This window comes from Corvus brachyrhynchos, unplaced genomic scaffold, assembly GCF_000691975.1.
Source record: "Corvus brachyrhynchos isolate BGI_N302 unplaced genomic scaffold, ASM69197v1 scaffold46, whole genome shotgun sequence".
In the NCBI taxonomy this organism is placed as follows: domain Eukaryota; kingdom Metazoa; phylum Chordata; class Aves; order Passeriformes; family Corvidae; genus Corvus; species Corvus brachyrhynchos.
Genome location: NW_008238838.1, coordinates 2,635,612 through 2,648,244, shown reverse-complemented (window position 1 = coordinate 2,648,244; position 12,633 = coordinate 2,635,612). Strand labels below are relative to the sequence as shown.

The 12,633-nt window shown below is 47.6% G+C and overlaps 1 protein-coding gene and 1 long non-coding RNA gene across 2 annotated transcripts in view; both read left to right on the top strand.

The window, feature by feature from the left end:
• Positions 1-12,633, top strand: part of LOC103618564 (opioid-binding protein/cell adhesion molecule homolog) — a gene marked incomplete at its 3' end in the record, with an annotated part of 42,277 nt that extends 29,644 nt beyond the window's left edge. The window contains exons 5-9 of the mRNA XM_017738355.1: positions 744-869; positions 1,161-1,295; positions 1,373-1,493; positions 1,918-2,069; positions 12,578-12,633. Of these exons, the coding sequence (XP_017593844.1) occupies positions 744-869; positions 1,161-1,295; positions 1,373-1,493; positions 1,918-2,069; positions 12,578-12,633 (590 nt within the window). The remainder of the gene's footprint in view (positions 1-743; positions 870-1,160; positions 1,296-1,372; positions 1,494-1,917; positions 2,070-12,577) is intronic.
• Positions 2,076-6,284, top strand: LOC108447712. Its single transcript, XR_001863383.1, has 2 exons — positions 2,076-2,463; positions 5,902-6,284. It is a non-coding gene; the product is annotated as an uncharacterized LOC108447712 (long non-coding RNA).

Here is a 12,633-nt window from a genome sequence, read left to right as displayed (position 1 = left end):
CCACACTTTCCCTTGCAGGCAGTGCTGGTGTTGGCCACAGTGGTTTTCAGGTGATTATCCTTGAATCCCAGCACTGTGGGAGAGCCCTGGGTACAAGTATTGGGCATCTGATGCCACTTGACCTGAAGTCTCAGCATGTTGTGTGCTTGGGGAGGGGGCACAGGGCATCCTTTCTGGCATTGTAGGTTGGTGTTTTGTTTGGGGAGGGTTGTTAAATACAGCCTCATCTACTCCCTAGGGCGCAGACCCTTTAGGGGCTTATGTCCGACAGCCCAGAGCGCCAGGAAGCGGCATTGGCAAGCGAGCTTTAATTGCTTTTTGCCGTGGCTGGGGATATTTATGGGTACAGAGATTGCCAAGTTATTTATTAGATGGAGTATCTGGGGATAGAGTAATATAAATCACCCTGGCCGGTATTGAAGGAGCAGACGCTCGGTAATTTAAACAGCTTTAATAAATATGCTAAAATATGAGCCTTGTCGCAGGCCATAACGAGAGCTGGTTATCGGGGTCTTGGCCACGGAGCAGGGGCTGGCACAGTGAGTGGACCCCTCCATGCCCCGTATCCATGGTTGGCTCCAGTCCAAGATACTGGTTTGGAGACACGGAATTGGTGACTGGACAGGGCAATGGAGTGGACACCAGCGTCACACGATGCGACAAGTCTCATGGCTGGGGCCTCCCAGTAGGGCCTGGCAAGCTGGTGTGTTGATGGTGTCTTTGGTGGCCTTTATGTCTTGTAGTGCCCCCCCAGATTGTCAACATCTCGTCGGACATCACCGTGAACGAGGGCAGCAGCGTGACCCTCATGTGCCTGGCCTTTGGGAGACCGGAGCCCACCGTCACGTGGCGGCACCTCTCTGGGAAAGGTGAGCCTTTGCTTGGTGGATGAACCTCCTGGGTCTGAGGAGGGGTTGTCCTGGCCTGTATGGGATGGATGGATGTCCCCCTAGAGGCAGTCAGGGTGGCATTAAGGTGACTCACAGTCAGGGGTGCTGACCTGTTGGTGTGCCCTGGGACAGGGCTGAGGATGCTTGTCAAGGGCTGTCTCAAGCTTCCTGGGTGGAAGATATGTCAGACGCGTCAGGGCAGGGGCACGGGGGAGTTCCTGGTGTGGGTGTCCATGGGTGACGGTACCACACGTTCAGTACATCCCCCAGGGCAGACCTTTGTGAGTGAGGACGAGTACCTGGAGATCACAGGCATCACACGGGAGCAGTCCGGGGAGTACGAGTGCAGCGCCGTCAACGACGTGGCCGTCCCGGACGTGCGGAAAGTCAAAGTTACTGTCAACTGTGAGTGCAAGGGATGGGGGAATGGTGCTGGGGTGGCTGCACAGGGCCCAGTGTGACACAGCACAACGTCTCCACAGACCCGCCATTCATCTCCAACGCCAAGAACACGGGCGCCTCGGTGGGCCAGAAGGGCATCCTGCAGTGCGAGGCTTCGGCCGTCCCCGTGGCAGAGTTTCAGTGGTTCAAGGAGGACACCAGGTGAGGGGCTGCAGAGGCGGTGGAGGATGGGGGCAACCACAGCCTTGGGGTGACGAGGTGAGGAGGCAGAGGGGGGTGACAGTGCCTGAGGGTATTATGTGGAAGAAGGCTTTTGGTGGGTGCTCAACTAAGGGCTAAGAACTCCTTTTGGTGGGTGCTCAACTAAGGGCTGAGGAAATCCCAGAGTTTTTTCTCCCGGGGGTGGTGGCTGTGGGACATGTGGATCAGGCTGGGTTATGGGATGGAGAATGGGATGAAGAGTTTGTCTTCAAAACTGGGATGCGCAAGTCCAGTGGGGGAACATGAGGGTGTATACTGGTGTTGGCTGGTGTGGAGCAAAGGAGTGCTCAGGGAGGGAGGGACAAGATACATCCCAGAGCCCCAGCCCTGTTCTCCCAGCACCGCTACCCGCATTTCTCCACAGGTTAGCGAACGGGCTGGAGGGTGTGCGGATCGAGAGCAAGGGCCGCCTGTCCACGCTGACCTTCTTCAACGTCTCGGAGAAGGACTACGGCAACTACACGTGCGTGGCCACGAACAAGCTGGGCAACACCAACGCCAGCATCATCCTCTATGGTAGGTGCCGGTTTTTTGCAGTAAGGTGAGGTGACAAAGAGGAATATGAGAAGGAGGGTGAAGAGGAGGCATTTGGAGAGGAAGAGGATGAAGAGGAGGAGGAGGATGAAGAGGAGTTTGAAGAGCACAGTGAAGAGGAGGAGGAGGAGGATGAAGAGAAAGAGGCTGGCAGATGGCCAGTGGTGGAGCAATGGAGCAGAGCTGGCCGTATTTGGTGTTCCTGGTCCATCGAGGTGCCAAACAGCACAAACCCCGAGCAGTGAGGTCCTGCCAGAGGATGCTCAGAGGATGAGATCTGTATCAGCCCAGCAGTGGGTGCACGGCACAGTTGGCCAACAGCCGGTTGAGCCCTGGTGTTGCTGGAGCACAGGGGTGAGGAGGGAGCCTGGCACAGGTGAGAATGCGCTCCGGGTGCATGGTGTGGGGTTTTTCCTTGTTTGCTACTGGCAGGACTGCCAGCAGGGATCACATTATGCTGGCAATAGCAGGACGGGTGACATTCAGGTCACCAGGGCAGGAAGGTGCTTGAGGAATGGTGTCATCAAGGACAGCTGTCACTGAGGAAGGTGCTGTGTACCTGTGGCCTGTCCCTTTGGCGTTCTGACAAGCTGAGAGGGCTGTCACGGTCCAAGGACAGCAGGAGCCTGCCTTTCCCCAGCAGGGCTCCAGCAGGAGGGAGAGGATGGAAGTCAGGCAGCAGGCTCAATGAGACGTTGAGAGGGAGAAGAGTTTCCACACCAGTTTGGACTTTGGCAGCATCAGGGTGGAAAGTGGGAGCCTTGCACTGTGGTGGGGGCCTGGGGGGTGCTTGGTGATTTGGGGTGATGGGAGGGGCACATCTTTGGCTTTGGTTGTGGGGCTGGCTGGCCCATTCAGGTGTTTTCGGCTCCACTCTCTTCTGTTGGGCTCTGTAGGGTTGTGTTTGTGTCCGGTGAGTGCCAGTCTGTGGAGCTTGGGTAGGGGCTGGTCCAGGCCTTTCTATTCTAACCAGTTCTCCTCTGCCCTGGCCTGATTTCTTCTCTTTGGGTCAAAGCTTTGGGTTTTGCTCCCTCTCCACTGTTCTGTTCTCTCGTGTTTTACCTTTTTGGTGAAGAAATCTTTCCCAATATCCAGTATAATGCAGTATTGTATAATAGACAATATATAATACAAATATAATATGGAATAGATTATTAATAATATATCAATAACATAAGTATATAGATATGTCAATATATTATTCATAAATTACATTTAATAATAGTGTCTTGTTGACATATTATATATATATAGTTATATATACATATATTGTTATAATATATATATTGTTCCTTATTATGTATTATGTATTATACTCACCGTATATAAATTATAATATATCTAATATACATCATTAGTTTTTATACAGTACAATATATAACTTACAATCTATATGAGGTATTATATATATATATAAATGGTTTAGTGGTTTAGGGATTACCGTGGCAGTGCTGCATTGATGGTTGGATTTGATGCTCTTAAACGTCTCTTCCAATCCTGATGATTCTATGACTCTATAAAGTAAATATTATATTTATGATATTTAGTATATAAGTAAGTACATTAATTTTTCAATCCAGTTTTCCCAATATTAATTTTTTTCCATTTCCCTGTCCTGCTGGCACTCTTACACTTGCTCTCTCTCTGATGTGAGACAAAATAACATCACCTAAGTCTTTCTTTTTTCCATGACTTGAAACCAGACTAAAGAAAAATTTCAGTGCAGGTGACTCCCTCTATTCAGAAGGGCCCTGGATTAGGGATTTTTGATTTTGTTCCATGCTATGGATACGTGCAGCTATCTCATGGTTATCTTTTATTTGACATCATCTGTTTCCAGGCATTTTTCCTTCTCTCAGCAGTTAATGTTGTTCTTTACACACCCCTCCCGTGACAGCACAGCAATCCTCTCACACCAGTTATTAATTGATGCCAACATGCAGAGAAAACAAAATTTCACCTTGTTTTAATAAATTAATCCCCCAGATCCAGCAGGCTGAAGTGAAGTACATTGGAGGTGATTCCAGAGCTGGCAAAGCAGGGATATTAAAAATCAAACATCCATAAAAAGTGAGACCTAGGAGCCCAATCCTGTGGCCAAGATTAACAAACTCTCCCTGCCTTGTAGCAACTCCATTACTGTTAGTAATGGTCTGGTCAGTGGAATACTAATATTCCTCTAATCCTTGTTTTATATAAAAAGGAAGATTAGGAAAATATTTACTATTGAGACAGCAAGAAAAAGGCTTAGTAAGGAAAAGTAAAAAACTTAAAATGTTCCATTTGTTTTCATGTGGGTATTTACCTGCACCAACACTGAAGCTTAAATTTGTCTTTGAAGGGATATTGGCACATCCTTTGAATATTGCTGAACACTCTGAACACCTAAAGCTATTTTAATTTCATAACTTTTAATGGAGAAAAAGGCAAACATTCATATTCTATTCCCCCCCCATCTTTCAAGTGTGTATTGAGTGGAACACACTGGAGCAGTGAGGAGCAGGCCATGGAGTGGGCTCAGGAAGGAATTTAAGCAGGTGGGATTCCATCCCTCCTCAAGGATTGCGCTTTTTTCATTTTGTGAACGTGTTGTGAAATTCAACAGCTTGTCAGTCAAAACTGCAGCTTCTTGGAAACACAGGGGAGAGCGGAAAAGATGGGCTCTGTGGAGAGCTTCTATTTGGGTATGTGCGTGGTGTTTCTTGGACAGTCTCTACCAGCCTTTGCCAAAGGGGAGAGCAGCACAAGTGGTTGGAAATCTGCTGATTTTTTTATTTAAAAATTTCGTGTCTGGGTTCACTTTTTGATGAGAACATTGCATATTGTACTTGCTATTTATATCTAGAGATAGGGGGAAAAAATCACCCAAACCTGGATCTTTACATCTCTTTCAAGTGCAGCGTGTTCCTCAGTCAACAAGAGAAATTCCCCCAAGCCCCAAACCAAACTGGGAGCTCTGGGACCTTTTATTGGCCCTTTCCATTGAAGAGCTATTGGAATAAAGAGAGATGTAGACGTTTTATAAAAGATGCCATCTGCATTTTTCTGATGTTCAGGGTCTCATTTCTAGTATGTAATCTCTGTGATTGATGATTGGGTGAGTTAACTGAATGTAAGTTAAAATACCAAGTGTTAGATGTGATTTAAACCAATTATTCTATGGAGAGATAAAATCTTTTCATGCTTTATTGTGCACTCTCTTAAGAATCAGCAGCTTCAGACTAAATACATAAAAGCAAGAGAAAGCAATTATGTCTTTAAGAATAAGAGCTCTGATTCAATATTTAAAGACTGCTTGACTTAAAACACTTAAAACACAAGTCATAGACTCACAGAATGGTTTGGCCTGGAACGGACCTTAAAGCTCATCCAGCTGCATCCCCGGCCATGGGCAGGGACACCTCCCACTATCCCAGGTTGCTCCAAGCTCTGTCCAACCTGGCCTTGGGCACTTCCAGGGATCCAGGGGCAGCCACAGCTGCTCTGGGCACCCTGTGCCAGGGACTCACTATAAATTATTTGAGTTTTGCAAAAAGAGAATCAAAGGAAAATGTATGCCAAAAAAAAAAAAAAAAAAAGAGGCAAGAAATAGCATGTTTGCCCCATTGCTGTGCAGTGTCTGTGATTTCAGTGATTTTCTGTGTTTATTTGTGCACACAAACCAGTAATCTGACAAACCTAGGAGATACTACGAGTGGAAATTAGTAAGGAGAGGAGAAGGAGGCAGTGCTGTATTCAGGGAATATAAATCTGAACCGGGTCTTTTGTACAGGAGAGAAAGTAATTACCCCACATCTATTTTTGTGCATTACAGGAACTTCGAAGGGCAGGTGAATCTGTCCAAATGCTCTTTTGTGTCTGCCACCGGCACTGCTGTTCAGGTCAAGGGAGCAGCTCATACCTCATTTCATCATTCTGCAAGTTCCCACCTGCCATTATTAATACCCCACAAAAAGTCTGAGATATGTAAGCTCTGAAGTTGCTGCCAAAGAGTTCTGGGAATTGCAATCCTCAGCGTTCTTGTGCTTCAGGAATCTGTTGGTTGGCAGCTCAGGGCTCGGTGGTCACACCTTGCTGTGCCATGGCGCCACAGCCAGCCCGGCTGGAAGCAGTGGAGGGGACAGAACACTGTTGGGTGGGGAATTACAAAGGCTTCCATTCTCTCTGGTCAACAATAAAATGATTTTTTCCTGTTAACTGAGTGGATTATGCTGTGTGGATGTTCTGGGTGGGAGCAGGGCAGATGTCCAGCAGGTGGCTGGTGCTGGGGGATGGCTGTGCTGGTGCTCGGGGCCTTGTGGCTCTGGGTTGAGCCATCCCTCCCCTCAGCATCTTCTGCTCCAAGCACCCTTCAGGAAACGGCAACTCTCCTCTGGAGCCAGGCTGGGAGAGCTGGGAGTGGTCACCTGGAGGAGAGAAGGCTCCAGGGACATCTTAGAGCCCCTTCCAGGGCCTAAAGGGGCTCCAAGAGAGCTGGAGAGGGCTAAATCTTCAGATTAATTTATGTCATTGGGGTAATTTGAGGCCAGCTAATCATCATTTGCAGTTACTGTAAGCCATTTGGGTTACCTGGGGTCAAAGTCACTCTCTATAGAGTAGGACATGGTTCCTTTAGGTCTTTGGGTCAATCAATTAACATTTGTAGGTCTTTGAGGGTTACTAGAGGTCAAATATGTTCTATGCAGAGCACTTTGAGGTTACTATAGGTCATTACTGGAGGGCAACCAGTTACTATTTGGAGTTACTATAGGTCATTGGGGTTACTAGAGGTCATTGGAGGTTACTAGAGGTCAAACACTCTCTGCAGAGCACTTTGGGGGTTACTATGGGTCATTGGGGTTACTTGAGGTCAACCGGTTACTATTTGGGGTTACTAGAGGTCACTGGGGTTACTAGAGGTCAAACGTGTTCAGTGCAGAGCACTTTGGGGTTACTATAGGTCATTACTGGGGGGCAACCAGTTACGATTTGGGGTTACTATAGGTCATTGGGGGTTACTTGAGGTCAACCAGTGGCTTATTGGGGTTACTAGAGGTCATTTGGGTTACTAGAGGTCAAACACGTTCTGTGCCGAGCACTTTGAGGTTACTATAGGTCATTGGGGTTACTAGAGGTCACTGGGGTTACTAGAGGTCACTGGGGTTACTAGAGGTCACTGGGGTTACTAGAGGTCACTGGGGTTACTAGAGGTCACTGGGGTTACTAGAGGTCACTGGGGTTACTAGAGGTCACTGGGGTTACTAGAGGTCACTGGGGTTACTAGAGGTCACTGGGGTTACTAGAGGTCACTGGGGTTACTAGAGGTCACTGGGGTTACTAGAGGTCACTGGGGTTACTAGAGGTCAAACACGTTCTGTGCCGAGCACTTTGAGGTTACTATAGGTCATTACTGGAGGGCAGCCAGTTACTATTTGGGGTTACTATAGGTCATTGGGGGGTTACGTGAGGTCAACCAGTGGCTTATCGGGGTTATTAGAGGTCATTGGGGTTACTAGAGGTCAAACTCGTTCAGTGCAGAGCACTTTGGGGGTTACTATAGGTCATTGGGGGTTACTGGAGGTCAACCAGTGGCTTTTTGGGGTTACTAGAGGTCAAACTCGTTCAGTGCAGAGCACTTTGGGGGTTACTATAGGTCATTGGGGGTTACTGGAGGTCAACCAGTGGCTTTTTGGGGTTACTAGAGGTCAAACATGTTCTGTGCAGAGCACTTTGGGGTTACTATAGGTCATTACTGGGGGGCAACCAGTTACAATTTGGGGTTACTATAGGTCATTGGGGTTACTAGCGGTCAAACGTGTTCAGTGCAGAGCACTTTGAGGTTACTCGAGATCATTACTTGAGAGCAACCAGTTATAATTTGGGGTTACGATAGGTCATTGGGGGTTACTAGAGGTCAACCAGTGGCTTTTTGGGGTTACTATAGGTCATTGGGGGGTTACGTGAGGTCAACCAGTGGCTTATCGGGGTTATTAGAGGTCATTGGGGTTACTAGAGGTCAAACTCGTTCAGTGCAGAGCACTTTGGGGGTTACTATAGGTCATTGGGGGTTACTTGAGGTCAACCAGTGGCTTTTTGGGGTTACTATAGGTCATTGGGGGTTACTTGAGGTCAACCAGTGGCTTTTTGGGGTTACTATAGGTCATTGGGGTTACTAGAGGTCATTGGGGTTACTAGAGGGCAAACTTGTTCTGTGCAAAGCACTTTGAGGTTACTATAGGTCATTACTGGAGGTCAGCCAGTTACTATTTGGGGTTACTATAGGTCATTGGGGGTTACGTGAGGTCAACCAGTGGCTTTTTGGGGTTACTCTAGGTCATTGGGGTTACTATAGGTCATTGAGGTTACTAGAGGTCAAACTTGCTCTGTGCAGAGCACTTTGCGGTTACTTGAGGTCATTATTTGAGGTCAACCAGTTAAGATTTGGGGTTACTATAGGTCATTGGGGGGTTACATGAGGTCAACCAGTGGCTTTTTGGGGTTACTATAGGTCATTGGGGTTACTAGAGGTGAAACATGTTCTGTGCCGAGCACTTTGGGGTTACTATAGGTCATTACTGGGGGGCAACCAGTTACAATTTGGGGTTACTATAGGTCATTGGGGTTACTAGCGGTCAAACGTGTTCAGTGCAGAGCACTTTGAGGTTACTCGAGATCATTACTTGAGAGCAACCAGTTATAATTTGGGGTTACGATAGGTCATTGGGGGTTACTAGAGGTCAACCAGTGGCTTTTTGGGGTTACTATAGGTCATTGGGGGTTACTAGAGGTCAACCAGTGGCTTTTTGGGGTTACTATAGGTCATTGGGGTTACTATAGGTCATTGAGGTTACTAGAGGTCAAACTTGCTCTGTGCAGAGCACTTTGCGGTTACTTGAGGTCATTATTTGAGGTCAACCAGTTAAGATTTGGGGTTACTATAGGTCATTGGGGGTTACTTGAGGTCAACCAGTGGCTTTTTGGGGTTACTATAGGTCATTGGGGTTATTAGAGGTCAAACTTGTTCTGTGCAAAGCACTTTGAGGTTACTTGAGGTCAACTAGCTAATTTTTGGGGTGACTATAGGTCATTGGGGTTACTTGTGGTCAAACTCACTCTCTACAGAGCACTTTGGGGGTGACTATAGGTCATTGGGGTTCCTTTAGGTCAGCCAATTAACAGGGGATTACTTGAGGTCACATTCCATCTCTTGTGACCATGCTGGACTTCATTGAGTTCAACCATTTTTTTTGTGCCACTGTTTGAGGTCACCACCTCCAGCAGTGACACCGGCGCTTGAACCTGTGTTTGTGTCCCTGTCACGACTCCTTCTGTTCTGTTCCACACCAAGGAACCCCCGTGTGCTATCTCTGTGGCATGCCAGGCTGCCATGGTGCCACTGTGGCGTCAATCCCGCCCTCACCCCAGCTTGCCCAGTGACTTCGAGTTCCCTTGTCACCACGTGTTGCTCATGACAGGCTCTGGCCCCTGGCCCCTGCCCTGGCTGTGCCTCCCAATTCCATCCTGCCAATGTCCTGTGAGCACCTGCACCTCTTGGCCTGGCTGCACATGAGCTCCTCCTGCATTCAGCTTTATGGGGAGAAGATGTAGATCCCGAGGATCTAGAGCAGAGCAAAGCTCTCCAGCTCCATCTCTTCTGGCTGGTACCTGTCAATCTCTGTGTCCCTCTGTCCATACTGACCTTTAGCTTCTGCAGCAGCAGATTTGGTGAGATGTGTCAAAGATAGCCACACAGTTTGAAACCTTAGACCAGGCTTTATTAGACAATCATTAACATCACATGTCACTCAGGGTTAGGCTTTAATCATCATCAATACACAGGTAAATAATTAGTCCTTAATAAACTTGGCCTAAATTAGCTCTGAGTCTCAAACAGGAGTGCTGGTATGAGGGGGCAGAGGTTGTGCCATGGCAGCTTTAAGGTCTCAAAAGCTAAGGTTGCCTCATGGGGAAGGAAGGAAATAGCCAGGAGAGGAAGAACATAGTCATAAAGGTGGACACAAAATAAACCAAGAAGAAAACTACAAGCAAGCAATAATAAATTACTACAATAATAAGCTGAGTAGGGGCAGCCAGAGCCCCAGTGCACTCACACCTCAATGCCCAGGCACTGGGATTTGAGCAAAGCAGAGCCAAAATATTTGCTGGGATGCCAGGGCTAGGGAGCCTCAGTTGAGTTCTCTCCCTGTCCTGGTGGGAGCTGTTCTTTTCCCCTAGGGAGTGACAGTTCAGAGAACACACAGGAGTCACAGGCAGCCTGTGATGAAATGAGCCATCTGCCCTGATTTCATGATCGTATCTAATTACTACTTTATTCTGTCCCTGTAGCTTTATGCTTGTCTCTTCTGTAGACTATCTTTACAATCTTTACAAGGCCAAGCTGTCTGATACCAGAATACATTCTTCCACAGAAAAGAATTAAGAATAAATTTAAGAGAAAATACTTGTTTTATTTTTTCTAGTAATGACCCAGCACTTTGAGTTTTATTTCCTCTCTGTATTAGGTGACTTATCTGTTTGGGAACTCTCCAACTCAACCACAGTGCAGTTGCTTTAGGATAGATTATGAAATTTCTAAAAGTGTCATTAAATCAAAGCCAATAACCAGTGCAGAACTGTGAACTAGAAAACAGTGGTAAGAATTAGTCACACATTAAAATCCACCATCTATAGATAGAGATGCCAGAGAAAGGCACTGATTTAGCAGTGCTTGGGCAGGTGTAAATACATAAAAGGTTAAGGCTAATCAACATTTAGTTTCAAATCTGCAGAAATTTTCACTATTTTTATAGTTTTTGGATGATGTGCTGAGCAGCTGCCATTGGTTTGAGGGGTCAAAACCAAAGAATAGGGAGCAGTAACAGGTCTGAGAGAAAACCAGTCTCAGAAGCCCTTTCCATTCTACCTGCCAAGGCTCTACCTGCCCCTAACAAATGCCTGTGGGTTTCCACCTTTCACATCACAAGGTCTATTCAGCGAGGAAATGTCTGATTACAGCATAGCAGTTTTACCCCTCTTGGATGATCATGTGCTCTTGTAATCAATTTTGTTTGAGCATGGGCATGACACAGCTTCTCGCTCATCACTGAATCTTCCCATCATTTCCTTCACCTTCTGGCAGTGCTTGGATTTAACATCTCGGGCTCTCCTTTGCCTCTTCCTGAATTAAGATAAATGTTCACAAAAAATCAGTAGAGAAAAAGACAAGGAATAACACCATCCTGAGGAAATGAATGTAACTGGATACGATTTCATAGAATCACAGAATGATTTGGGTTGGAAGGGGCTACAGAAAAGCTGGGGAAGCACTTTTGATAAGGGCATGGACAAGGGGGAATGGATTTAAACTGAAGGAGGATGAGTTTAGATTAGATACTGAGAAAAAAATTCTTCACTTGAGAGTGGTGAGGCCCAGGCATAAGTTGCTCAGAGAAGCTGTGGCTACCCCATCCCTGGAAGTGTTCCAGGCCAGGTTGGATGGGATTGGAAGCAACTTGGGATAGTGGGAGGTGTCCCTGCCCATGCCAGGGGGTGGAAGGGGATGGGCTTTAAGATCCCTTCCAACCCAAACCATTCTGGAATTCTGTGATGAACCCGTTCCAGGTGACTGACTGCAGGCCTGAGAGCATATTCACAAATCCCTCAGAATCCCATTAACTTCACACTTGTCCATGCCCTTTTTGATGCTAAGGCAGCTGAGCACTTACTTCTCTATTTCTTCCCTTTCAGAACTTCAGTTATGGGACTCAGACCTGCAGCTTCCCCAAATGCTTCTCCATGGCCACAGGGAGTGTGGGCAGACCCATGAGCAGAGCATGTTGTGTCTGTCTCTGCTTCCCTCACTCTGCCCAGCTGTCTCATCCCATCCTGACTGGCCTCCTGTGCACCCTGAAGCCCAAACAACAACCCGAGCACCATAAAAAGCAACAAATCTCCTCTCCAGCTGTGTACCCAGATGACCAGCCTCCTCCCTGCCTGACCTGCCTGCCAAGAACCCCCAGTGACCCCAAAATGCTCCTGCATACCTGAGAATCCACATCTGCACGATGCCATTTCCTGAGCCGATGATCATTTGTTACCAGTCACAAGTTGTGCCACTCTGGAGCACCAAGGTCTCTGGTCCCCAGTGGCTCTCATGTGGTGGTTTCCATCAGGACTCTCCAAGGAGGGCAACTTCCAAGCATGGTGGGGCTGGACTGACACCTGCCCAGGGCATCCTCCTCCTCCTCAGACAAGGACTGTGCCTCCTCTAAGTGTTCCTCAAGCTCTTTGCCTGCCTCCTTATCTCCTCCTCAACACTGATAATGCTCTCCAAATGATGGACAAACCCACCACGCCTCCAAGGGGGAACACAACACCCCAGTCAGCTGAGGGGTGGGATGTGAAGGGGAACTGCAAAGACAAAGGGGAGGTGGGTTCCCTTCACTCTATCACATCATCTCAGCTCTGGAACTAACGCTGTCCTTTGTTTTTCTCTTCTCTCCTCCAAACAGGGCCTGGAGCGGTGCACGACGGTGGCAACGCGGCATCCCGGATGGCTTCTGGCCTC